The sequence below is a fragment of the Balaenoptera acutorostrata genome, chromosome 11, assembly GCF_949987535.1.
Source record: "Balaenoptera acutorostrata chromosome 11, mBalAcu1.1, whole genome shotgun sequence".
NCBI classification, from domain to species: domain Eukaryota; kingdom Metazoa; phylum Chordata; class Mammalia; order Artiodactyla; family Balaenopteridae; genus Balaenoptera; species Balaenoptera acutorostrata.
The window spans coordinates 65,188,407-65,214,465 of NC_080074.1; the positions used below are offsets into that span (position 1 = coordinate 65,188,407).

Genomic DNA, 26,059 nt, shown 5'->3' on the forward strand with positions numbered 1-26,059 from the left:
TTTTTCTCTTAACCCTTCTGACTACTTCACTTCCCACTCCCCTCCCCGTTGGGATCCTATCTGTTCCTCAAAGCTCGGCTCAGACACCTCTTCCTCCCTGATTCCCAGACAGAAATGGGCTTGCTTCCCCCGAACCCCCAGAACACAGTTCCCACCTCCGCACTCTGCGCCGCTTGTACCCCACCCCACGCGGGTGCTGAGCGCACTGGCTGGAACGCGGAAGTGCTCCAGACGTCCTGGTGTAACTGACGGAGGGAACAGTAATTGTCGAATGGAGGTAGGGAGTAAGACCTCTAGAGATGGAGAGCAAATGAGAAGGAACTGGGAGATAAAAACCGAGATGGGAAGAGTGGATTAAGACAAACCCTGGGCGGCGACTAGACGGCCCGCCGCCACGGGCCCAGTCTCGCCCCGCCCCGCCAGGCCCCCCACTGCCCAGCGACCGACGGTGCCCATTCCCCGGTCGCGATTTCTGGGCAGGGGGCCCGCCGGGCGAGAGGTGGGGCGCGGGTGGCGGCGGGGCGGCGCGCTCGGCCGGTCATCCGCGTCCTCGCATTAGCATAAATCCCATTAGCTGCTCCCGCGCGCCGGAGTGGGGTGAGGGTTCTGCCTCGTGCGGCAGCGAGGGCGGGCGCAGCGGTGCTAACGCATCCTCCGACGGCGCGTTCCAGCCGACAGAGGGCCGTTTACAATCGTTATCTCGCTGGCACCTCCGAACCATCCGGTGCGTGGGGCTCTCCCAATGCGAGGGATTAAAAAACCAGGCCAACATCTCTCGTCTAATAGGTGGCCGAGCTTGAATCGAATCCATGCTTTCTGGCATCAGTTCTCATGCTTTTTCCGTTACAGGTGCAGCCCCAGGATGCCTCTCTACCCAGACAACTATAATTTGGGAAGAAAGAGGTTTAAGACCCCCCCCCCGCCCCCGCACCCCCCCACACCCTCACCTTTCCTGTGCTTTCTTCTCACCGGGCTGGTGCAGCAGGGAAGGGGGTTGAGTGGAATGCGAGGGGTGTGGTGGTGCTTTGGGTGGAGGGAGGAATTGGGGGGGGGCAGTGTCACCAACCTTCATCCATCATTTGGGACAGAATTTGGGTGATGGAGTGAAATGCTTCCACCATCCTATTGAACTCACCTCCGCTCACCCAAAGGACTGTTTATTGGAGCTGCAAAATCAAGAGATTATAGCAGTAAATGAGAGGAGTACCATCTCTGTTCTCTGGAAGTTTACAGTCTAGTAGGGAAAATCAGGAATATTTACGGAGCACTTACTCTGTGCCAGGAACTGTGCGAACTCTTTTTTTTTAAACCTATTTTTGGCTGTATTTGGGTCTTTGTTGCCGCCCGCCGGCTTTCTCTAGTTGCTGGGAGTGTGGGCTACTCTTCCTTGTGGTGCTTGGGCTTCTCGTTGTGGTCAGGCTTCTCTTGTGGCAGAGCACAGGCTCTAGGCGCATGGGCTTCAACAGTTGTGGTGAGTGGGCTTAGTAGTTGTGGCTCGCGGGCTCTAGAGCGCAGGCTCAGTAGTTGTGGTGCACAGGCTTAGTTGCTCTGCGGCATGTGGGATCTTCCCGGACCAGGGCTCGAACCCGTGTCCCCTGCGTTGACAGGCGGATTCTTAACCACTGCGCCACCAGGGAAGTCCTGTGTGCCAATTGCTTTACATGGATATCTCACTTATTCCTCTCAACAACTCTATGAAATAGGTATTATTATGATTTACATTTATAGATGAGTGAGCAAAGGCACAGATGACTTCTGAAAGGCCATATAGCTGGTGACTAGAAGAACCAGGAAGATGAAACAGATGAGCTGACATGTGTGACAGCGGAGGAAGAGGATGATTGGGGAAGCTTGTAGCAAAGGCATGGCTCTAGGCCTCAGAGACCACCCTGAGCAAGGCAGAAAACATCTCAGCTGCCCAAAAGGCTGAGTAGAATTTAGCCAGGTAAAGAGGCTGTAAGGGTGGGGAAGAGGAACTGCAAACGCCAGAGGGTCAGGAAGTGCAGCTCTAGGGGCAAGCCAGGGCCAGGTTAGGAGAGCCTTATTAAGGATTTTGGTCTTTATTGAGGAGGAAGTTGAAGTCATTAATGGTTTTAAACAAAAGAGAGGCATGATTAGAATTGCATTTTTAAAAGATCATTCAGGGGACTTCCCTGGTGGCACAGTGGGTAAGACTCCTCACTCCCAATGCAGGGGGCTCGGGTTCAATCCCTGGTCAGGGAACTAGATCCCACATTCATGCCACAACTAAGACCCACGCAACCAAACAAATAAATAAATATTAAAAAATTAAAATTAAAAAAAAAGATCATTCAGGGTGTAAAGAATGCAAGTGAGGGGTAAACAGATTCACTGATGGCTTGGACCACTGAATTGGATTAGGGTGGTGAAGGTAGGAAGAAGTAAAGTGGGTACATACAAGAGATACTTAAGAGCTGTGCTAAGTAATTGGATAAGGGGTGAAAGGGAGAGGGAGAAAGCTGAGTCATTTTACACCCCCTTCTCTCCCTCAACCCCTAGATCCAATCATTTAATAAATTCATTTCATTTCATGAATATCTTTCCCACCCGTCCCCTCCTTTCCATCCCTGCTGCCACTGGCCTAATTCAGCTCAGGTCCTCTCCCTAACAATGAAGCAAGAGTCTTTCTACCTTCAGATTTTCCCCTCTCCAGACAATCCTCCATGCCATTTGCCGGTACGACCTATGTAAAATGCAAACATAGTCGGAGTCAACCCAGGCCCCATTGTCTTGTCATTGTGTCAATTACAGGATAAAGTCCCATCCTTTCCTAGTCTGGTCATTCTTTGCTAGCTTCTTCCCCTCCTCAGGCCCAAGCTGCACAAGAGGTGTCACACCCACTGAACCCCCAAAGTTACCTGCATGTTAAGGTAAATATTCCTTCACAGCACTAAACCTTCACAAATCTTTGCTTGTGTATTTATTATATATACATGTGACTCATTTCTGAAAGGTCACATTGGCAGGAATTGCCTCCCCTTTCTATCAGGTAAATTCCTATTCATACTTCAAGTCCAAGCTCAGATAACAAGTCTCTGTGGGCTTTTCTAACACTCCCGCTCCCCTGATAGGATTAATTGCTTCCTCACCTGTGGTTCTAAAGCACTTTACACATATTCTGTCCTTGTATATGTTTAACTGTATTATAGGTGTAAGGAGGCACAGGCTAATGCAATCACCTAAATGAGTGCTCCTGACCTTGAAGGGTTGTGGGAAGGATTAAATGGGATAATATATGTACAGTTAATATTTCTTCATCTCTTTCCTAATAATAAGAAAAATCTTTATTACAGTTTACAAAGTGTAAACTTTGATAGTGTTCCACATACTCTCCTGTTTGATCTAAGAATAAGCCTGTGAGATAGGGTTGATATTGTTATTTCTGTTTTATGGTTGGAGGAAGTGAAGTACAGAAGGGTTAAAAAGTGATGATGCAGCTGGTTCAGCAGTATGCAGAGGCACAAAAGTGCTCCACAGTATTTGTTTAAATGGAGTTGTTTTCTGGTTATAAAACCTGTGATCTTCCCTTTAAACCGCACTGCTTCTTGCATGCATTAGCCAGTATTTTTTTCAAGTTGCAGGTAGCTAATCATTAATAAATTCAATGAGGTAGGGACAACCAACATGGCAGGGGTGGTGGTAAGAGAATAGGAAAAAAATAGTTCAGAATACAGTCATGGAGTAAGGATAAGCAGAGTTCTGTACTACGTGGTTTATAATGTAAAATCTGTTTCTCACTGTGGATTTGGATTAAAAGAAAGTATGAAAGCCCCGTGTTAGCACAATGCCAAGTTCTAAATGAACGTTTATTGAATGAAATCATGGCGCTTTCATTTTATATTTATTTTTGTTTTCCCAATGTGTAGCTACTGGAAAGCAGATATCATGTCATCTTTATTTTTCCAGTTCCTAGGAGAGTCCTTGTTACAAATTTGGTGCCCTTAATAAATGTGTGTCAAATGAAAACCTGGAATGCAGGAATCAATGAAGGCAGTGTACAGCTCAGCATATATGGTTGTAAATGACTGCTGTTCTATCTCCTTCCGGAATTCTTCCTATTCAATCGAGAGATGAGACACTGTTCAGTTAACAGTTTCCAAAAGTCCTATTTCTCAGTCTGGAGAAAACAGTAAGGCCAAGAATAATTTGCACTCAAGAAGTATCACTTGCCCTTAGTCAACATGGTATCGTGAATGGCTTCAGGAAAGGGCTCCGGAGGGTGTTGGGGGAAGGGGGAAACAACAACAAAAAACAAAAAACGGTTGACCTTAGTCAAGATGGCTGCCTTTGGCTTCGCTCTATCAGAACGCGCATGCCCAGCCTTGTCCCCGCCCCCTCCCCGTGGCCCCGACGCGTGCGTCGCAGCGTAGGGGGTCAGCGCGGGAGGAATAAATTTCTCTGTGATTGGTTGGTCCCGGATTTCAAACACGAGCTGGCGGCGAGGAGCTTCTCTGCCGTTGGGTGAGGCGCGGAGGGAAGTGGCAGGCCGCCCAGGTGGGGCCCGGGGGACCCGGACAAGTGGGTGCTGGGAGTTGCGAGAAAAGGTGCGTCTGGCGCTGGGTTTGTGGTGGGAGGCAGGCGTCCGCGGTTGTGAGCCGTGGCTTCCTCGCGGGTCGTGGTGGAGGCCGGCACCTACAGCCCCTCCTTTGAAGGCTCTCCATGGGCCGGGGGCGCGGGCGGCCTGAGGGGGCGGTGGCTGGGAAGTGGGTGGCTTCTTTCTTGGCGCCGTGTCTTGTGGAAAGCCGGGGGCGTCTTTTTGAGATGGTGGCTTGAACAGGGCAGGAGCCACCCCAAAGAAGTGGCTCTCACTTAAAGACAGAGTTAGGGAGTGGGTGGGCTAACACTCCCGTTCTCCACAGAGGAACAAGACTTTTTCGAAGGGAAAAGCCCTGGTGTTTGAGAGGCCGGCGCGGCTCCGAGTGGAGCCCCTCTCCCTAGTGGGCTGTGTGTGTCTGGGTAGGCAATGACATCTTGCCCTTCCCGTCCTAAATCCCAGCCTTAGTAACAACGAGGCCATTTCACATACATCCCTCTTCAGGATTTCATTCCTCGACAGAGGGTGTGCATAGGAACGTGAGGTGGGTGGGAAGATAAGCTTTTTTTTTTTTTTTTTTTTTTAAAGAAACGTCATCATACTCTTCAATGTGGAAGGTGAACTTTTCGAGTTATTGAAAGTGTTTAGAGAAGACGCTTTTCCTATAGCTTAATCATTCAACAGGTACTTATTAAGTGCAAAATGTAAGTACAAGACAATCTTACTTGGCTTTAAAGGAGCTTGCAGTTTATTTGGGTTAATAGAACTTAGAAAGGTAACAGATTGTGTTACCTTTATTAGGCCTTTACAATGTTGAGAGTTCTGTGCATTAGTACGGCCCTTTTAGAAAATATTTTGGCACTGTTTATCAAGAGTCATAAGAGGTTTTTACCCTCTGACTTGGTAATCCCAGCCTTGGAAATCCATTTTAAGGCACACGGCCACCTGAAGAAAAACACTGTCCTCGGTGATGTTCAATTTATTTATTCGGTGAATATTTAATAATCATTTGCCAAGTGTCAGGCACTGTTCTAGGCACCAGGGGCTCAGCGATGAACAAACAAAAATCTCTGCCTTCTTGGAACTTAAACTATTGGGGAGACAGACAATAAACAAAATAAGTAAGTTAATATGTAAGTATGTTAGATGGAGATGAGTGCTTTTGAGCAAAATAAAGCAGAGAAGTGTTGGGGGGAAAGATGCAATTTAAAATAGTGTGGTTAAGAATGAGACAATGACTTTTTTAAAAATTGAAGTGTAGTTGATTTACAATGTTGTATTAGTTTCTGGTGTACAGCAAAGTGATTCAGTTTTATATATATATATATTGTTTTTCATACTCTTCTCCATTATAGTTTACTGAATCTAGTTCCCTGTGCTATACAGTAGGACCTTGTTGCTTTATCTATTTTATATATAATAGTTTGATTCTGCTAATCCCAAACTCCTAATTTATGCCACCCCCTTTCCCCTTTGGTAACCATAAGTTTGTTTTCTGTGTCTAAGTCTGTTTCTGTTTTGTAAATAAGTTCATTTGTGCCATATTTTAGATTCCACATATAAATGATATCATATGGTATTTGTCTTTTCTCTTTCTGACTTACTTCACTTATAATCTCTAGGTCCATCCATGTTGCTGCAGATGGCATTGTTTCATTCTTTTTTATGGCTGAGTAGTATTCTATTTGTGTATATATACACCACATCTTCTTTATCCATTCATCTGTCAATGGAAATTTAGGTTGTTTCCATGTCTTGGCTATTGTAAATAGTGCTGCTGTGAACATTGGGGTGCATGTATCTTTTCAAATCATAGTTTTCTCCACATATACGCCCAGGAGTGGGATTGCAGGATCATATGGTAGCTCTATTTTTAGTTTTTTAAGGAACCTCCATACTGTTTTCTATAGTGGCTGCACCAATTTACATTCCCACCAACAGTGTAGGAGGGTTCCCTTTTCTCCACACCCTCTCTAGCATTTGTTATTTGCAGACTTTTTAATGATGGCCGTTCTGACTTGTGTGAGGTGGTACCTCATTGTAGTTTTGATTTGCATTTCTCTAATTAGCGATGTTGAGCATCTTTCCATGTGCCTATTGACCATCTGTAAGAGGCAATGACATTTGAATAAATACCTGAAGGAAGTGAAGGAGTGACCATGTGAGAGGTTCTAAGTAGATGTAACAGAAAAACAAAATTACCTAAATTTCCAAGGAAGAGAACAGTTAAATAAATGTTCATGAACTTTTTGTAACTTAATGGAAACATGATATAAAAAAAGTAAAACACAAAATTATGTATAAATCTATGATTGCAACTTGATGAAATAAGAGTGCATAATGGGCAAAGATTAGATAGGGAGGTGCATATAGTTGTTTAGGGTGGTGAGGTTTTAGTTTCACCATTAAAAAACTTTTTTTTTTTCTTTTTTTAAATTTTTGGCCGCACCTTGCAGCATGCAGGGATCATAGTTCCCCTGCCAGGGATCGAACCCTCACCCTTTGCAGTAGAAGCCCAGAGTCTTAACCACTGGGCCACCAGGGATGTCCTTTTTTTTTGAACATAGAAAATTAACAGTATGAGGCAGTGTTTTATATCTGCCAAATGAGTGTTATAGATAATAAAGAGGTTATTTTGGACTAAAATGGTTAGGGAATGCTTTAGTGAGTTGGTAAGACTTATACTAGACCCTGAGGAATGGAATGGAAGGAATTCACAGAAGAAAAAATAAGAGGAGAACTTAGTATAACGAACTGGTAATCATTTGCTGAAAAATAGTAATTCAACTTGTCCCATTCCGTTTTTTTTGTTTTGTTTCGTTTTGTTTTTTGGGCCATGCTGCAGGGGCTTGCGGGATCTTAGTTCCCCCATCAGGGATCGAACCGGGCCCTTGGCAGTGAAAGTGCAGAGCCCTAACCTCTGGACAGCCGGGGAATTCCCTCCCATTCCGTACTTTAATCTTCATTCATGTTGGACTGAGGATGTTCTATTTACTCTTTCTGCAATTGACTTGCTCATGAGAACATTCGGTTTCAAGATGTTCCTTCTGCCTGCCAGTTGAATAGAGGCTTTGATATGGTGAAGCAGAAGCTGGACATTTGGGAAAAAGAATTATTCCGAAATGCTTTCATTTGAAAGAATCTTGTAGTATTGAGACAGTCTTAGGGAATATTTTTTCTTGACAGCAGAGAACAGAGAACCTGTATTGTTGATTTCTTGGGACTCTCCAGATTTAGTAATGTTTGTGAGAATGCTTTTCATTAAAACTCTTCTCTGAAAAATGCACTGCTTTGTGTGACAGTATTTAACACCCTCAATGCATCTAAAACCTGATGTATAGGTCTCTTAATAATGTTTGTAAGGGGAGGAAGAAGAGGCTAGAGACTTTTCCCAGGATACTCTGCAGTAAGATCTGTAATAGTCTGTTATTCTGAAGGATGATCTCTGTTCTCTTGGCTGGGTGATTGAAATTAAATTGGGGACTGAAAGCAATCACATCAAGCTGAGACTCTTTCCTGGTGATGCCAAATTGCTCCCTTAGGGATACTCACAGATTGGGAATCTGTAACACAGTGACTTCTCCACCTCTGGGGCTTCTCATCAATAACAGCTGAGATTCTCTAGCACTTTTTTGTTTAAAGCACTCAACAAACTGATTTCCTTTCTACACACAAGGATCATTTCAGCTTTCCCGAAAGGCAGCCGCCTCTGTAGTGAAAAAGTGACATCTGTTTTACAGCTGCAAAGCAATGTACTGCAATATGACTTTGTTTTTGTTTCCTTTCACATTAGTGTATCTCCTAGCTATGAGCTAAATAATAAAGGGGGGGAAATAAAGAAGTATTCATGAGGGTAAAAATGTGACCCAGCAGGAAAATTAAGGCCATTTTCAATTGACATTGAATAGGATGAGTAAATTTTAGTTTTTTAAGCTACAATTTGGCTGAGATATCAGAGTTAGTACTGATACAGAAAGATATTTTTGGCATCTATAAATAATTCCTGAGAGTCACTTCTGTAGCACATTAATAAAAATACATGGTCCCTTAGCATATAAAGAGAAGAGGATTATATTTTCTAGTGCTGTTGTTGGATTGCCCAAAGTAAATCTGTGTTAGAGGAAAAATTAACTCTTCTCAGATGCTATGAGCCTCATGTAGAAGAGCTTGTTTAAGAGCCTAGACCAGGTCAAGTTTTGCTATCTCCTCCCTTCTTTTTGATCTGGGTTCTAGCTGTGATTTGGTAATCACTGTTCTAGGATGTAAATAACAACAATCAGACCAAAACAAAAGCAAAAAATTTATACCCACTATAATACCCTATATTCTTTTTTAAAATTAATTAATTAATTAATTTATTTATTTTGGCTGCGTTGGGTCTTCGTTGCTGTGCACAGGCTTTCTCTAGTTGCGGCGAGCGGGGGCTACTCTTCGTTGTGGTGCGCAGGCTTTTCATTGTGGTGGCTTCTCTTGTTGCGGAGCACGGGCTCTAGGCGCGCGGGCTCAGTAGTTGTGGCTTGTGGGTTCTAGAGCGCAGGCTTCAGTAGTTGTGACGCACGGGCTTAGTTGCTCCGCGGCATGTGGGATCTTCCTGGACCAGGGCTTGAACCCATGTCCCCTGTATTGGCAGGCAGATTCTTAACCACTGCGCCACCAGGGAAGTCCAATACCCTATATTCTTATAATGAGTTTCAATTTATATGGTATGAAACTTTTACCTACATTAATTTGTATTATTCTGTGAGGTAAATAAGGACAAGTATTATCGTTCCCATTTATAGATGTGTGTCGGAATTTAAGTGACTTATGCAAGGTTATACGACGGGTAAATAGAATAAAATTTTATCCTAGGGCTTCTGCCCCCTCACCTTTCTTTTAACTGTTCTGTTTTCGTCTATATTTAAACATTAATGTTCAGGTACAATGGAAATCCTTTTGACAGTAGAATCATGGGGGGGGCGTGTGTGTTTGTGTGTGTTCATTCATGTGTTTGTTCTCTGACTTCGATTTATCAAGTATTAAAAATACTGAGTCTTTGTGCTATACAGTGGTGCAAAATGTAAGGTTTCTCCTCTCAAATCTACAGTTTAGCTGGGACATAGGATAGAAACATGGTAAAGTTAAATTAGAGTATAAGGTGTCTGAGTGCCAATTGAGCAAAGTCGTTAGGGAAAGACTGGGGCCAGGGAGGCCAGTTGAAGTGAGTGTTAATGACCTGCAAGTGATGACGGGCTGGGTATAACACACATGAGAGAAGAATCCACAGAGTTTGGTTTCCCTGTAGGAAAGGGAGTAACTTAAGGTGACTCTGAGGTTTGGAACTGAGTGACTGGGAGAATGATAAAAATAAGGAAATCAAAGTTGGGTGTCGGTAGGAGAGGGAGTAGGGTAGGTCATTGGGTAGAGTAGTTGATGACGTGTGTGGGGGAAGGATAGAATGATGTCTCAAAATCGAGGTCAACATCCAGGGCAACCGAAACAAATTGAGAGTTACAAGATTGACTTAGGAGAGAGCTGAGGGCTGGAGAGAGAAACGGATGAGTTGTCTGTAGAGATGTAATGACTAAAGTGGGATAGTTTGATATGTTTAGTCAAACAGCTAGCTCCTAGGTACTAGGCATCATGATAGGAGAACAATGTAGATCGAGGTAGTTCTATGAGATAATAGTTACTATGGTGAGATGTCCACAGGTAGGTACTCTGTGTCTGTAGTCTTTTCAGGAATCAGGTTGTATTTTCAAGAAAGTACCTCTCCACAGCACTCACTCTAGGGAGTGGTATGCACAAAGAAAATAGGAAAGAAGAATAGAGGAACTTGAGAAAATGAGGGATTTCTCTTAAAGGAGACAAGGAATCAGGTTGTTGTATTGTCATTTAAGACATAAAAACCCTCTGAATTTTGTGTGTGTGTGTGTTTCAGGGTAGTGCCATATATATATATATATATATATATATTTTTTTTTTTTTTTTTTTGGCTGCGTTGGGTCTCTGTTGCTGCGCGCAGCCCCTCCAGCTGCTGCGAGCGGGGGCCACTCCTGCTGCAGTGCGCGGGCTTCTCATTGCGGTGGCTTCTCCTGTTGCCGAGCACGGGCTCCAGGCGCGTGCGGGCCTCAGCAGCTGTGACTTGTGGGCTCCAGAGCGCAGGCTCAGCAGTCGTGGCGCACAGGCTTAGCTGCTCTGCGGCACGTGGAATCTTCCTGGACCAGGGCTCGAACCCATGTCCCCTGCATTGGCAGGCGGGTTCTCAACCACTGCGCCATCAGGGAAGTCCCTTCTTTCTTTTTTTTTTTAAATAACCAGTTTTCAGTGCCCTAGTTGCACTGTCGCATTTTCCTTTTCTGCATTCCTGGACAGATAGAAGTTTTCCTATGTACTGAGCTCACTGTCTTATAGTTTCAGAATATACAGATGAGTGCAGAGATGATAGAAACCAATAATACCCCATATTAAAACTGATCACTGGGGGGACTTGCCTGGTGGCTCTGTGGTTAAGAATCTGCCTGCCACTGCAGGGGGCACGGGTTCGAGCCCTGGTCCGGGAAGATCCCACATGCAGCGGAGCAACTAAGCCCGTGAGCCACAACTACTGAGCCTGCACTCTAGAGCCTGAGAGCCACAACTACTGAGCCCATGCGCCACACCTACTGAAGCCCACGTGCCTAGAGCCCGTGCTCCACAACAAGAGAAGCCACTACAATAAGAAGCCCACGCACCACATGAAGAGTAGCCCCCACTGGCCACAACTAGAGAAAGCCCGCACACAGCAACAAAGACCCAACACAGCCAAAAAAATAAAAAATAAAAATAGAACAATTGATCACTGGGAATTCCCTGGTGGTCCAGTGGTTAGGACACCACGCTTCCACTGCAGGGGGCTCGGGTTCAATCCCTGGTTGGGGAACTAAGATGCTGCATGCTGCGAGGTGCGGCCCCCAAAAAATACGCTGGATGCAATAAATGTTTAAAAAAAAACGAAAACAAAACTGATCACTGTCTTTCATTTTTATTGGGAGCCAAAGGAAATCATCATTTGAATAGGCTACTGAATGCCCTGCCCCTGTTTTCTGTCCTGTAGCACTTAGAAGTATTTGCCTTTTTTTGTCATATTGTTAAAACCCATGGGCATCTCCATGACTTCCACATCTCTTCCTACCAGTTTTAATGCTATTCTTTTAGTTTTGTTCTTAGTTTAGAGGAAGAGCTTTGTAATAAATTTGTTGGTCTGGTTGCTTAGCAGCTTGCCGTGATTATGTAGCTTGGAACAGATACATTGCCATTTGAAAATCTTGGTTTCCAGCCCTGATTCATGTATATATTGCATCCAAGCTTGGAATTGAAAGCTTTTTTGCTATTAGAGCAACCATCATACAAGTACAAATGAATAAATCTGTAGCATTTAATAGAAAATATCTTTACGTTTATATATTCCTTTTTCCTTTGTGTTTTTTCTGCCCTTTCTTGCCCTCATAGCTTATGGTACAATCTTACAAACATTGTAAAATCACTAAACCTTCGTAAAAGAGTTCTTAAAATTTTATTTAGATGCATGAAAAAAGGGCCTGGACTAGAATGTTGAAGGGGTGATTAGGAGAAACATAAGAAGAATCCTTTAATGGTGTTTCTGAGGACATTCAATTTTCAAATGAAATTTGATTTTTAAATTTCATTTCCTTGATAATTTTCATAATATCCCGCTGAGTTTTTTCTTTCTTGAAGATCTTAGTTCCTCAAAGTGTTCCCAGTTAAAGTCTATTTGGAATAGAACTGCCTGTAAGGACACCATTTTTAATGTAATATCAGCAAGTCTTTGCGGGGGGAAATATGAAGCCTGAAATTCACTATTACAGAACACAGTAGCAAATGATTTTTCCTTTGCCCTTCTAACTGTGAAGGTGGTGTATTGTCTCCTTGATGCCAGAATATGGTACAACATAATCCTTTGCCTATACTTAGTATAAATTTATTAGACATAGTCCCTGCACGCAGTCCAGCAGAGAGCCCTGCATTACAGAAATAATTCTTGAGCTGCTGAGCTGGCAATTTCCCCACTTAATCACTTGTGTGACGTCATCTGCGCTGTTGGTAGGAAATGTGCTGACCATGTCCTGCGTTTTAAAAGGCAGTTGCAACAGGGGTACTAGCTAAAGATGAAATTAAAAATAAACCTTTTAATTTACATTGAAGGTCTCCAAAGTGCAGCAGGGTTAAAGTGGCAAAAATGTTATATTGATAGGCTTGACTAAGTCGTTGGTCACTTAGTAATCAACTGACATACTTGTCCCTAATTGCTTCTCAGCTCCAGAGTGATTACAGAGTGGAGGAAAAGAAGTACGCCGGAAGGCGTGTTATATTCAGGGGACTGAAATGAGTTTGTAATTTTCAAATGAGTCTTAAACATTCCAACTTTGTTTTTCTAATAAGGATTACACAAAACATCAGTTGTTAGCTCGAGATTCTCACACTGGTAGCTACACGTGGAAGAGTCCAGATGTTAGTCACTGATCACTGTACTGGATTGCTTCTGAATCTTTTGTCTGGGGGAGATGGCAGGACCCCTAATGTATATTTGATTTCTTGGCAGAAAGATGGAAACTATGATGCTGAATATGCGGAATCTGTTTGAGCAGCTTGCACGCCGGATGGAGATTCTCAGTGAAGGAAATGAACTCCGTAAGTCATTCTGAGCTGGCCTGTGTGAAGAGAAAAAACAGATTTCAGATTTGGGTTTTCTGCAAAGCCAAAGTGTATTCCAATCCTAAAATTGTTTTTCATTTGAGTTATCTAAAAAGAAAATGATGGTCACTTATCTATGGTCAAAGCTTGATGGACACTCATTCTAAATGGTCACTTATTTTTCTGTAGTTGTTTTTTTTTTTTTTTTTTTTTAAAGGATTTTCTTATTTATTTATTTATTTATTTATTTATTTTTGGCTGTGTTGGGTCTTCGGTTCGTGCGAGGGCTTTCTCCAGTTGCGGTAAGCGGGGGCCACTCTTCATCGCGGTGCGGGGACCGCCCTTCATCGCGGTGCGCGGGCCTTTCTCTATCGCGGCCCCTCCCGTCGCGGGGCACAGGCTCCAGATGCGCAGGCTCAGCAATTGTGGCTCACAGGCCCAGCTGCTCCGTGGCATGTGGGATCTTCCCAGACCAGGGCTCGAACCCGTGTCCCCTGCATTAGCAGGCAGATTCTCAACCACTGCGCCACCAGGGAAGCCCTCTGTAGTTGTTTTTAAATGGGTTTTACCCGGACTTTTTTCATTATCAAGGTTCTCTTTTCACTAAATAGTTGGCATTAGTTGTCAGTTTCATTTTCTTATCACGAACTGGGCAAAATCTACTGAATTTCTAAGGATGTTGCCTTTTTTCTTTAGAGTAGTAGTTGTCTGCATTTTTTATCCTGGGTTTTCCCTGTGTTCTATAAAACATTTTCAATTGAAGAGGAGAAAAATGACAGTTTCTTTTTGAAGGAGGGACAGTTCATCTGCTTTCATCTACCTATTTGATGCTTAGTAATAAAGGGTTGAGGTTGGGTGGAGAGCTAGGAAGAAAAAGGAGGTGGTGACACAGTAGTCTTCTGGGAAGTAGATTAGTGAGAAAGAAAGGTGGGGCTGATAGCACTGACCTAAGTGATGTAAGGGAATTTTTCTTTACCAGCTTTTCTTTGTGTTACCATGCTCTCCTATTTCAGGTTTTCATGTATACCTAATTTAGCGGGTGTTGCTGTTAAGTCAGTCTCATTGGTAGAAAAGTAATGCAAGGACTGTGTCTTAAACTTAAACAAAAAGAAAAAAACAATCTCCATAGTACTTAGGATGGTGTCTTGCTTGTGCCATTCAATATTTTCTTTAATTTGATTCATGTTTTTGATTTGATAGCTCTCATCTACTTACAGGCCTTTCAAAACAATATTCTATTTTCTCTCTCTAATAGCGGTTGCATGACCCTATCATCTGGTACCAGCTCAGTAACCATGATGGCATACTAATTAGGCTTCTCTTTGAGGTCACATCATCTCAGAAGATGGATTGCTTTGGAGTCTAGTGGGGAGGAGTATTGAATAAGAGATCTTAAAATTCAGGTTCACTCAGCAAATAATGGCTTTATGGAAAAAAGTAGGCTTTGAGTTGAGCCTTAGATTAGGTATAGGGTAAGATCCCAACAGACAGACATGAAAGAGGGCATTTAGGGTCAGGGCAGCCACCTGAGTGGAGACAAGAGGGTGTGGAGTGTGAGGGGAATAAGAGTAAGGGGAAGTGGTTTAATCAGAGCCGTGCTTTTAGAAGGTTACCCTGGCAGAGGTGGAGGCTGCATCAGAAGTGGAGGCTGGGAGGTTGATTAGGACATGGTTGCCATCGCTCAGGAAAGAGGCATTGGGGAGCCCCAACTGGAGTGGTGATTGTGAAGATGGAAATAAGGAGAAATGGGTGGAAGAGATTGTGATAAGATCTCTAGGAGGAGGCAGCTGATAGTATTTGGGGGCAGAGGGAGGAACCTGAGGTTTGGAGTATTAGTAACTAGTGCTGGCTTTTAACTGTTATTTCTGTGTCTGTTTCTCCATCTGTAAAAAAGGAATTTTGCCATGAGGATTTCGAGATAAATGAGTTACTAGTTGTGAAAATACCTTTTGAAATAATTATGCCACCCAAAATACAAGATATTTACTTTTACAGGAACCTTTATTTTATAAGCAAATTTCTATCTTCCCTTGATTTCTGTTATAAAATAGAGGTACGTTGGGGTTTTTTTTTAAATTAATTTATTTATTTTATTATTTATTTTTGGCTGCGTTGGGTCTTCATTGCTGTGCGCGGCCTTTCTCTAGTTGTGGCGAGTGGGGGCTACTCTTTGTTGCGGTGTGCGGGCTTCTCATTGCGGTGGCTTCTCTTTGTTGCGGAGCATGGGCTCTAGGCATGCGGGCTTCAGTAGTTGTAGCACACGGGCTCAGTAGTTGGGGCTCGTGGGCTCTGGAGCGCAGGCTCAGTAGTTGTGGAGCATGGGCTTCATTGCTCCACGGCATGTGGGAACTTCCCGGACCAGGGCTTGAACCCGTGTCCCCTGCATTGGCAGGCGGATTCTTAACCATTGTGCCACCAGGGAAGCCCAGAGGTACGTTTTGTCCCCTCTCCAAATCCCTAACTTGGAATGTTGGCTTTTTTTTTTTTTTTTTCAATTTGACTCTGCCAGGTCTTAGTTGCGGCATGTGGGCTCTTAGTTGCAGCATGTGAAATCTAGTTCCCTGACCAGGGATCGAACCCGGGCCCTCTGCATTGGGAGTGTGGAGTCCTAACCACTGGACCACCAGGGAAGTCCCGGAATGTTGGCTTTTGAGGAACTAAAGTGGCTTAGTGTTTTCTAGACTCTAGAATCTCCTTTTCTGCAACCACCCCAGTCTGTCCTCTTCTTAGATCCTAGGAATTCCTCCCATCCCTACGTGTCCCCTGACTCCTTACTCTTGCTTTTCATCATAATAACTTCATTCCTCTTTCTCCTTTTTGTATAGTTATAGTTTTTTTTTTTAAAGCTAAGTCCAAGGTTACCGAAAGATCAGAGTGAAAGTTAATATTCAAATAAAATGACTTCAATAGCCTAGATATTTTATCTTTGTTTTCCCCAGTCTACATGATTTTTATCTTCTATTTTTATCATGAGACGCCTGAACTTTTTTGGCGTTGGTGTGTAAATCAGGAATAAATATAACTTAATATTTATCAGGTGCTTATTGTGTGCCAACACCATACTAGGTTGGTGCTATGCTATATGCTATAGTAGGTGATACTAAAGTGTATGTGACATGGTGCCTGTCTTCAAGAAGATTAAGGTATTTAACTTTCAGAGACAGGATTCTGTCTCATGAAACGGAAGATAATACAAGTATAAAAATATATGCTTTGGGGAAGTATAGAAAAATGGAGCAAACAAATTAGGAAAGGATTCATAGAGCAGTTGGGACTAGAAAAATGGGTACATAAAGAAGAGTGGGGAATTCCCTGGCGGTCCAGTGGTTAAGACTCAGTGCTTTCACTGCTGTGGTTCCGGGTTCAACCCCTGGTCAGGGAACTAAGATCCCATAAGCTGCGTGGCACAGCCAAAAAAAATAAGAAGAGTAGGTAGGGCATTCCATTTGGAGAGCATAGCTTGATCCTAAGTGAGAAGACAGAAATGAACACAGGTCTTTCCTGGGGCAGGGACAAATTGGTTTAGCTAGAAAGAGGGTATTGGGTAGTGATGGGAAGTTTGATCAGACTGGTGAGGTGGGCCTGGATGCCTGGAGTTTAAATTTGATCTGAACAGCAATTTTGTTCAGTCATTCATTGAACATTTAAGTGCCTGCTATGTGCTGGGTAGAGTGTAAGGCCCTGGGGATAAAAAAGCAGAAGAGACACAGGGTCCTTGCCCTTAAGAAGCTTAGAGGGTAGTGAGAAAGACAAGGAAGAGCCTGTACAAAGGCCCTAGCAGGAGTGAGCTGAAAAAAACAGGATTTCTGGAGCTGCTTTAATCTCTTTGCTGAACTATGAACCAAGTCCTGATTTTTTTTTTTAATGGATCTAAGGTTATTCTTAATTTGTTTTAAGGAAATTTCCCTTCTCCTTTCTCCTTTTTGATAGATGCATTTTGTAATTTAATATACGCATAACTTTTTTAAAGAGACAATTTGAATTTAATAAACCTTTTGAATGTATACTTCATGACAGAGGCTAGTACCAAATTGAATTGTGATTCACACACTGACCAAAAAAATGCCATTTGTGTTTATTGATCTCCAACATCAAAGTTTTTCCTGGTCTATGGTCCGAAGTGCCTTTTTGACCCATGCTAGCACAATTAGTTCATAACAGAATTGTACATAAAAGTAATATCTTAGTCATGTATGCAAATGCTCTGGTCTTGGTCTAACAAACTAAACTAGTAATTTAACCATTTGTACTATTAAAATAGGAACTCCTTCCTTGAAATGAACTGATAGTTTATTTGGTTTCAGTTCTGTTATCCAATTCAGTTAGACCTGTAGCGTATGCCAATTAACGATGAATGGGAATTAAAACCCCAATTTAATAAGACTTTTCAAGGAGTATCCTAAGGAACAAGCAAGCCAGCAAAATTAGGTCAAATGAAAATCTTTTCATTCTCAAAATTATTTTTCAATTCAGTAAATACTGGAGTGTGTAGGCAACACTATATTTAGAAACATTTAATTGACCACAGTGTGGAGCTAGAAAGTTTTTAGACTGTGTAGTTGAAAAGTGTGTTTCCTGTTCTTTATTCTTTAAAATGGAAGTATCACATACATCGAGAAGTACACAAATAATAAGTGCATTGCTTGGTGAATCGCGAGAGTAAACATGGCTAAGAACCAGCTCTTGTTTTTAATTTTTTCTTATGAATCTGTAATTTTGAAATAGTTAAATTTGCAAAAGGATATGTTGCTTGTTTTCTTTTTGTTTAAGTTAAGGAAAAAAAAACCCTTAGTAATGTGTTCCAAACTGTTAACTAAACCACTGTATCATTTAAAACTATTTGAGTTTTGTAATAATATATTTTATTTTTTGAGATTCTTGATATTTGCATTGTCTAAGATAACTAGGTCATAATATTCTGTTTTGCTAAAATTGATTGTTTACTAAAAACCTGTTTCCCTATGTGTCAGACTTGGTTTCTCTAGATCAAATTGTTATCCTAATTTGTAAGTTTGAAATTTAGTCAAATTATTAAAATTGCTTTAAAAAAGCACTATATTATTTCTGTGCTCTCAGGTTAAATTCAAATGGGAGAAGTGCCCTTACTACCTGAGAATCTGCTAGCTTTGTGTGAATTTGGCCTAGTTTCAGCCGTAAACTGGGTTAGTTTAACCTGCAGCAGATGTACACCTTGGAAAGTTCCTCCATGATGCTGGTGGAGTGAAGCTTAGAGGTAGATTGAGGTTAACTAGAATAGTGAGGCATTATAGAATAGTCTTTGCCGGTAACAGGTGATAAGAACGGATGCCACCAGGGTTATCATGCTTTGAGGTGCTGCCTTAGAAGGGATACTTTCTTTGCAGACATTTGAAAAGAGTCCACGTTCCTCTATCAGTGACTCACCCAAAGCTAGTATGATCTTCTCTTCCTCTGTCTTTCCAACTGGAATGTTTACCTACCCTTCAGGGCTGTGTTAAACAGCAAAAGCAAATTGGCTCTTTACTTTCAAATCAGTATTTGTATAATTATATAGCTGAATGCAATTGTAGGCCTAGACATCTGTAATATTAATCTGTATCTACTGGAGCATATTACAGCAGTTACATTTGAATTTGCTGTTTAACGCCTCTCTGGCGCAGCAATGCGTGACTCTAAAGGAGGCTGTTTTTGTTTTATAGCTGTAACTGTCCTGGTGGGTGACAGCTGCCCCAAAGGTATCCCCTTTCATTGCCTTCTGTTCAGGAGCTTTCACTGTTAGTGTTACATCTGGAGCCAGGTGACTAATGACTTACCTATTCCATAGCAGATGCCACTGGCTAAGCCAAAAGTAACTGGCCTATTGAAATAGGAATTGCTCCCCACAAAGCTCTCATCCAGAGTGATGAACATATATCCAGGATCTACTCCTGGTTATTTTCAGATGGATTTGCCCATAGTTCAGCTGGTCCCTTAATTATGCATTTGGAGTAAAACTAACCAGAGGACTCATTTATTAGAGCATTTATACTCTATTTGGTGCTTGAATTATTAAAGTTTCCCCCTCTTCTTAGAATTTATCCAGTTGGCAAAGGACTTCGAAGATTTCCGTAAAAAGTGGCAGAGAACAGATCACGAGCTGGGCAAATACAAGGATCTTTTGATGAAAGTAGAGACTGAGCGTAGTGCTCTGGATGTTAAGCTGAAGCATGCACGCAATCAGGTGGATGTAGAGATCAAACGGAGACAGCGAGCTGAGGCTGACTGTGAAAAGCTGGTGTGTATTGTTTTTTATGCTACAACTGTGACAGTGGGGACGGGGGAAGATCAACGGATAATGTTTCCACTTGCCCAGATATACCCAGTTTCTTCTTCTGCATTAAAGAACTAAAAGCAGTTTGTCTATGCTTGGAGATGAAATTGCAGCCAAGGAATCCTATTCTTCATAGGCTGAAATTTAAATTTAAAAAATTTTTTCTCCTTTAGACCTGAAACTTTTACTTAATAGACAGATTTCAAATGAGAATTTAAAGAATTAAAATTGGGAAAGGCAGAGAAATCCTAGCATATTTGATCTGTCTCATTGTTGATTATAAGTGCTACCTAGAACATCCTCATATAAGATATCAATAGCTAGTACTTTGTCATTGATATAGGCAGGACAACTCTTAAGTCTTTCCTTCATCACTGCTCTTAATTTAGGGTAAAGGGATAGATGTATTCAGCCAATGTGAACACTAGAACATAGAGCACTATCATTCTGATGTACCAGGGTGGGTCATGGTACAAAGGCAAGCCTTTGCTAGGAGGGACTAATTCATCTTGGTACAGTGTTAGATGCCTCAGTAAGCTCAAATTGTCTGGTTCCAGTGCATCACAGCTTTATATCCATTTTAATGCATTTTGCTCCACCATTTAGAAAGGTGGGTGGCTGCTTTGATCTGTAGAAGAAGCCAATAATTGTCCTAATTAGATGACACTAAAGTGTTTTTGCTACATGAAATCTATTTTGGGACTCTCATTTTGCAGTACTGTCTTCTCTTGGATTAGCGGTTTGATCCAAAAGTCCTGTAGCAGAAACCCCACTATTCTAGATGGAGTTCATTTTACCAGTCAGAAATCGGAGACACAACCTGGGCTTGATGTGAATTAATATGCTATTGGTGTAGCAGCCTTCCTGAAGGCTCATTTGCATAATGCTGTATTTTAATGTCTTCTGGTCTGCCTGTCCCATAAATTTGAGGTGAAGCTTTCTCCCCTGGTTAGTTAGGGTGTTTTACTCTGCTTTGGTCTGTAGGAAAGACAGATTCAGCTGATTCGAGAGATGCTCATGTGTGACACATCTGGCAGCATTCAACTAAGCGAGGAGCAAAGATCAGCTCTGGCTTTTCTCAACAGAGGCCAACCATCCAGCGGCAATGCTGGGAACAAAAGGTGGGGGAACTGCATCTGTTGTTATCTGATCATAAGCAACACAGCTGTCATAAGTTCTTGTTATCTAAACTCTTAGATATACTGCTTCTGGAATGTGTGCTGAATAAAGCAGAAAAAGACTTTGGAGGAAGGGTGTGTGGGAAATAAAGGCGCAGAGGCCTCCCTCTTTATTTTATTTTTTTATTTTTCCTTAGGATGTTTCATCATGGGTAAAATTTAATGTTGATGCTGAATTGCACATCAATAACTAATCTTGCACATTGCTAAGAAACCTAAAGGTGGAAGTGGCAGTTCAGCAATACTTCCAGTGTTTACTCTCTAGAGAGCTCTCGTAGCTCTTCTGGTTTAGAAGGGCCTTCTGTGAGCCAAGACCAAACAATAATTTTGGTTCCACTGCATCGCTATTTAGAATAGTCTCAACCAGGCTTTCAATTTAACACCCCCAATACAATACGTAGGGAAAGGTCAGCACTCTTTTAGAGCTATTTATTTTGTTGCCTGGTTGTTTTATGGGGAATCTTTATAACTAACAAGATGTACAGGCTTCATTTCTTAAAAAGCTAATGCTGGGTAATACTCTGTCTTGTAGAAAGCAACCACAATTGGGATCACATTAAACTTCACTCTTCTGCCTTGTGAATTTTTAGTAGCCTGTAGTACAGACTCAGCAGGGAATAGCACCCATACCCCTGACTGTAACTTTCAACTTCTGTTATAAGGCCTTAGCTGAAAATAGCAACTGTGCTGCGTGTGTGCTCCTGCACACACGCACATAGTCCCCCATGAAAACCATAAAAAGCAACCCACCACAGCTAGGGTGTGAGCTTGTAGTTATCTCCACAGGGAAGATGCTACTGTGAAATTGCTGATGTTACCTGACAAGTGTGACTTGTTCTGGTGTTGGTGGATTTTACTTTCCAGTCTTGTTTCTAACACTACTGTTTCACTCATTTAGACTGTCAACCATTGATGAATCTGGTTCCATTTTATCGGATATCAGCTTTGACAAGACTGATGAATCGCTGGTAATGAACACTTGATTTCTGAGAGTTATCTATTTTTCTTAACCCTGCTCCCTCAGGAACCTCTCTCCTGTCCTCTCTTCTGAAATTCCCTTATTACTATTTTATTAGTTGATATGTTATAGATACTGACTAGCATTTAAAAATATAAATATAAGCTGTAAGAGACTGGCTTATATATTTAATTTTGGAAGTGAGAAGATAGAATTTAGGATTTGGCATGAGGTTAAATTTATTTAACGGATCTGTGAACTGCCTGTATTAATTGATTACTACATCTTGACTTATTAAAACCCCAGCTAGCAAAAAAATAATAATAATAATTAGCAAGACTCTATCCAGCCAGGGTTTATTTGCTGCTCTTGGGGAGAACAGACTTGTGCCTTATTTCTAAATTAAATTGGTTCTTGAGGAAAACTTAGACATACTTCACAATTAGAAGGAAACCAGTGCCCTGAAACTTCAGCCAGAAGACTGATGAAAGTTTCCAGGCACTAGATAATGCTTTGATGAACAGTGGTTCACCTGTCTAAGCTCTTTGTTCCCCTGCTTTTGTGGGGCAGAACCCTTCTTGTAACTTATGGTGGTGTTTCTCCATAAAAGGTCATCTCCTGATATTTCAATCTTTGATGTTCCAGAGACTTGTAGTTTATTGGTTTATGTATCTCTCCTGTTTTACTGGCTGAAAGCTAGCAAACAAAACAATAAATCAGGAGGTTATTAGTAGTTGGTTTTCTGATGATAGCAAAATAAATGACAACTACTTGTTACATAGGCAGGGTTTTATGTCCAAATTGTCAGAGTTTGACTAGGGAAATAATTGCTGTTTTGTAGATATTAGTATTAGGTATCACCTTTTTGAAATAAGGAATGACATAGTCTGGGATATGTAATAAAACTAGAATATACTACTAGCTGATTTTAGAGCTAGACCTATGATGTGATATCTGTTGTAACTGAAGCTGAATCAAACAACCAGTAGCTAAATTACTTGACCATAAATTGGAGAGGTTAAATTTATTTAGCTAAGCTATATACGACTGTTTTGGGATTTTGTGTTTTCGGGGATTATCAGGATCAGGAGGTCATAGGTAGCTACTAAAAATGAATGCAAATGGTTAAAATGAGTGAAGTGAAACTAGACCACAGTGAAAGACAAATAATTCTTCAGTGTCCACATGAATGTCTTTTTTAGGGCCCAAGGAGGAGGGATGATTGAGAGATGGAAAACCTAAACTAGAACTTTTAAAGTGGCTACATTGTACAAAACATCTGATTAGATGGTAGCAATCCCTTAAGAGTAAGGCTCACATCTAACGCCAGCAGTATAGTGCCCAACATTCTGTAAGTTCTAAAACTAATTACAAAAATAATCAGAAATAAAGGACCGGGCTGAAGATAATCATGACAGAAGTTGATCCTTTAACCTTTTCTTGCCTCTGTGGTATTGATTCCTGATTCTATTATAATAGCTTCAATTTTGGAAAGAAAGCATGTTAACTTACTACAGCTCTATAGCTATAACATTTGAGACCCTCCCTTTCTGTCTCCCCAAATTGTGAGTTAGGTACTCTGACTCAAGAGGCCTTTAAAATTCTCTGTAAATTTATTTGTACAGCGTTTAGGGGAGGACTAACCAAAGAAAGGAATTAATACAGTGTAATTGTTAACAGGATTGGGATTCTTCTTTGGTAAAGACTTTTAAACTGAAGAAGAGAGAAAAGAGGGTATGTATGGTTTTGTTTAGTTTTGGGGTTTTTTTGTGTTTGTTTGTTTTTACAAAGTAACAATAAAAGAGTTTTCTCCAGAAATGTTGCCATTGTACTGCATTCCTGACATGTTGCTCTAGCTGTTGTTAAACACAGATTACAAGAGAATCCATGTTGCGGGGGCAGTAATTGATGTTCCTTGATGTCCTAACTCAGGACAGGATCCCGTCCTGTTTCACTCTTCTGGGCTGCTCTCAGTTCATTCATGGAGAGTAAAAGGATATATTTAAGTTTGTTTGAGTTGTCATATGAATTTTTATGCAGGACTTTTGTGCTCTAATGTAAGCTTCAGATGAAATGTGTGTATAATGGGATATACAGAGATCTATCTTTGTGCTTGTTTAGGGTTAATATGTTTCCAAAGACTTCATGTCCTTAGATAGGATTACACTCTACTTTTTCTGGTGCTGTCATCTAAATTTTTCCAAAGCTTGCTTGTTTCTTCTAGGGCACTGAGGGCATTTTTGTGTTGGTACAACTTAAGCTTCATGTGGAAATAGGCAGTGAGAGAGTGCACATTGTTATTTCCTGCAGTCCTGGTACCTAGGACTTGCATCCAAGTTATCCAATGGAATAATTTTATCTTTTGTGCTTCAGATCTTCTATTTGGCACTAAAGTTCTTGGTTTTTGCCCCATCTCTAGCGTTCTAGTAACCGACAGTTCATTGATGGTCCCCCCGGACCTGTAAAGAAAACTCGTTCCATTGGCTCCACAGCAGACCAGGTAAGAATAGCCAGGCCAGGGCCTCCCTGGTGGCACAGTGGTTAAGAATCTCTCAGTGGTTAAGAACCCTGGGACACGGGTTCGAACCCTAGTCTGGGAAGATCCCACGTGCCGCAGAGCAGCTAAGCCCCTGTGCCACAACTACTGAGCCTATGCTCTAGAACCCACGAGCCACAACTGCTGAGCCCGAGTGCCACAATTAGTGAAGCCCGCGCGCCTAGAGCCTGTACTTCGCAACAAGAGAAGCTACCGCAATGAGAAGCCCACGCATTGTGACAAAGAGTAGCCCCCGCTCGCGCAACTAGAGAAAGCTTGTGCGCAGCAACGAAGACCCAGCGCAGCCATAAATAAATGAATGAATGAATGAATTAAAAAAAAAAAAAAAAGAATAGCCAGGCCAAGAGAATTGTGGTCTTGAACACATCAAAGTTTAGCAGCCGCAAGCATTAAAAATCCCAAATCAACATTGCAGTGTTATTTTGAGAGAGATGTTCAGTGAAAGTTTTCCTGTGTAATAGGATCCTTATCATCCATATGAATAGAGTAGTAAACAGCTGTCAGCTTTATGTGTGGTTCTTAGTTGCTTGTATGTATGTTCCTGTGACCTGTATTTCTATTTGAAAGTATGAGATTTCAACTTTAAGAGTGTTTGGGGCTGGGGGCTTAAGTCCTGACCGAGACTCAGGTATTTTTTAACTATTCCAAAACACCTATAGTAGAGGGGAAATTAGATTTATCCTTCCCTCATTACAACCTTTGTTTCAGGGAAATGAATCCATAGTTGCAAAAACTACAGTGACTGTTCCCAGTGATGGCGGGCCCATTGAAGCTGTGTCCACTATTGAGACTGTGCCGTATTGGACCAGGAGCCGAAGGAAAACAGGTCCGCTGGGTTTGTGGCTGAATCGCCTGTGTAAAACAACTGGTAAAATCTGGGGAGAACTGGTTTCTTAGAACCCTCATGAGGCAGGGGTTGGATGTTTTGGGTAGTTTCTCACTGCTGCTTACTGAGGGCCACAGCGCTGTTTGGGTCACGCCCTGCCTTTGGCTTGCTAACCTGGCCTACACCACTATATGACTTGTTTCTCTGGAAACAGTTTTTTGAATAGCCATTGTATTCACTTCTGATTATTGTTACAGATTACTGGTTATCTACCAGTTATATTAAAATTGGGGTAAAAATCCAGAAGGGGGAGTTCCCTGGCGGTCCAGTGGTTAGGACTCTGTGCTTTCTGCCGAGGGCCCGGGTTCAATCCCTGGTCGGGGAACTGAGATGCCACAAGCCATGCAGTGCAACAAAAAGAAAAAGAAAATTCAGAAGGAACAAAATACCTAAGACACAAAGCTTAGAGTTGCCTGCTTTCTAGGTTCTTTACAGCCTTGGAACAGTGACTCCACCTTGAGCAGCAGGCAGCCGGAGCCAAAAACCGACACAGACGGCTCCAACACTCCACAAAGCAATGGAGGGATGCGCCTGCATGACTTTGTCTCTAAGACGGTAAATCTGGGATTGCTGCTGCTCTTGGGCACATCTGCTTTTTTAATTGTGGGAGTAATATTTACTAGCAACAAATTTAAATACTTTAGTGTTATAAAGTTAAATGTCGAATTTCCTTCCTCCTTCTTATCCCGCTTTCCAGGGTTACAGAGGGTGTGTATCTTTCCATTCTGTGAGTAATATTAAATTAAAAGAAAGCAACTTTTCAGAAGCAGTTGTTGCTTTTTAGTGATGTGTATTTACATTTCATGCTTGAACATGGCACGTTTTAACTTTGTCCCACTTGATTTACTCATAAAAACCCAAGCAAACTGACTGAGGCTCAGAGGAATTAAGTGACTTGCTTGAGCCACAGGATAGTAAGTAGCAAAGTTAACATGGGGGTTTTCTGACTCCTTGCCAACAAAT

General features: G+C 41.9%; 1 protein-coding gene across 7 annotated transcripts in view; it reads left to right on the forward strand.

Moving 5' to 3' along the window:
- The first annotated feature begins 235 nt into the window (after positions 1-235).
- RACGAP1 (Rac GTPase activating protein 1) overlaps positions 236-26,059 on the forward strand; it is a 32,940-nt gene continuing 7,116 nt past the window's right edge. The window contains exons 1-10 of one of the 7 annotated variants that reach the window (XM_057557428.1): positions 4,416-4,565; positions 5,144-5,259; positions 13,137-13,225; positions 19,279-19,481; positions 20,502-20,638; positions 21,594-21,663; positions 23,334-23,387; positions 24,073-24,153; positions 24,919-25,036; positions 25,521-25,651. In XM_057557428.1, coding sequence (XP_057413411.1) covers positions 13,141-13,225; positions 19,279-19,481; positions 20,502-20,638; positions 21,594-21,663; positions 23,334-23,387; positions 24,073-24,153; positions 24,919-25,036; positions 25,521-25,651 — 879 coding nt within the window. In that variant the 5' untranslated portion in view covers positions 4,416-4,565; positions 5,144-5,259; positions 13,137-13,140. Of the gene's footprint in view, positions 278-4,414; positions 4,566-5,143; positions 5,260-13,136; positions 13,226-19,278; positions 19,482-20,501; positions 20,639-21,593; positions 21,664-23,333; positions 23,388-24,072; positions 24,154-24,918; positions 25,037-25,520; positions 25,652-26,059 lie in introns of those variants that run through there. The other 6 variants (XM_007179336.3, XM_057557429.1, XM_007179335.3 and 3 more) reach the window with 6 other exon arrangements.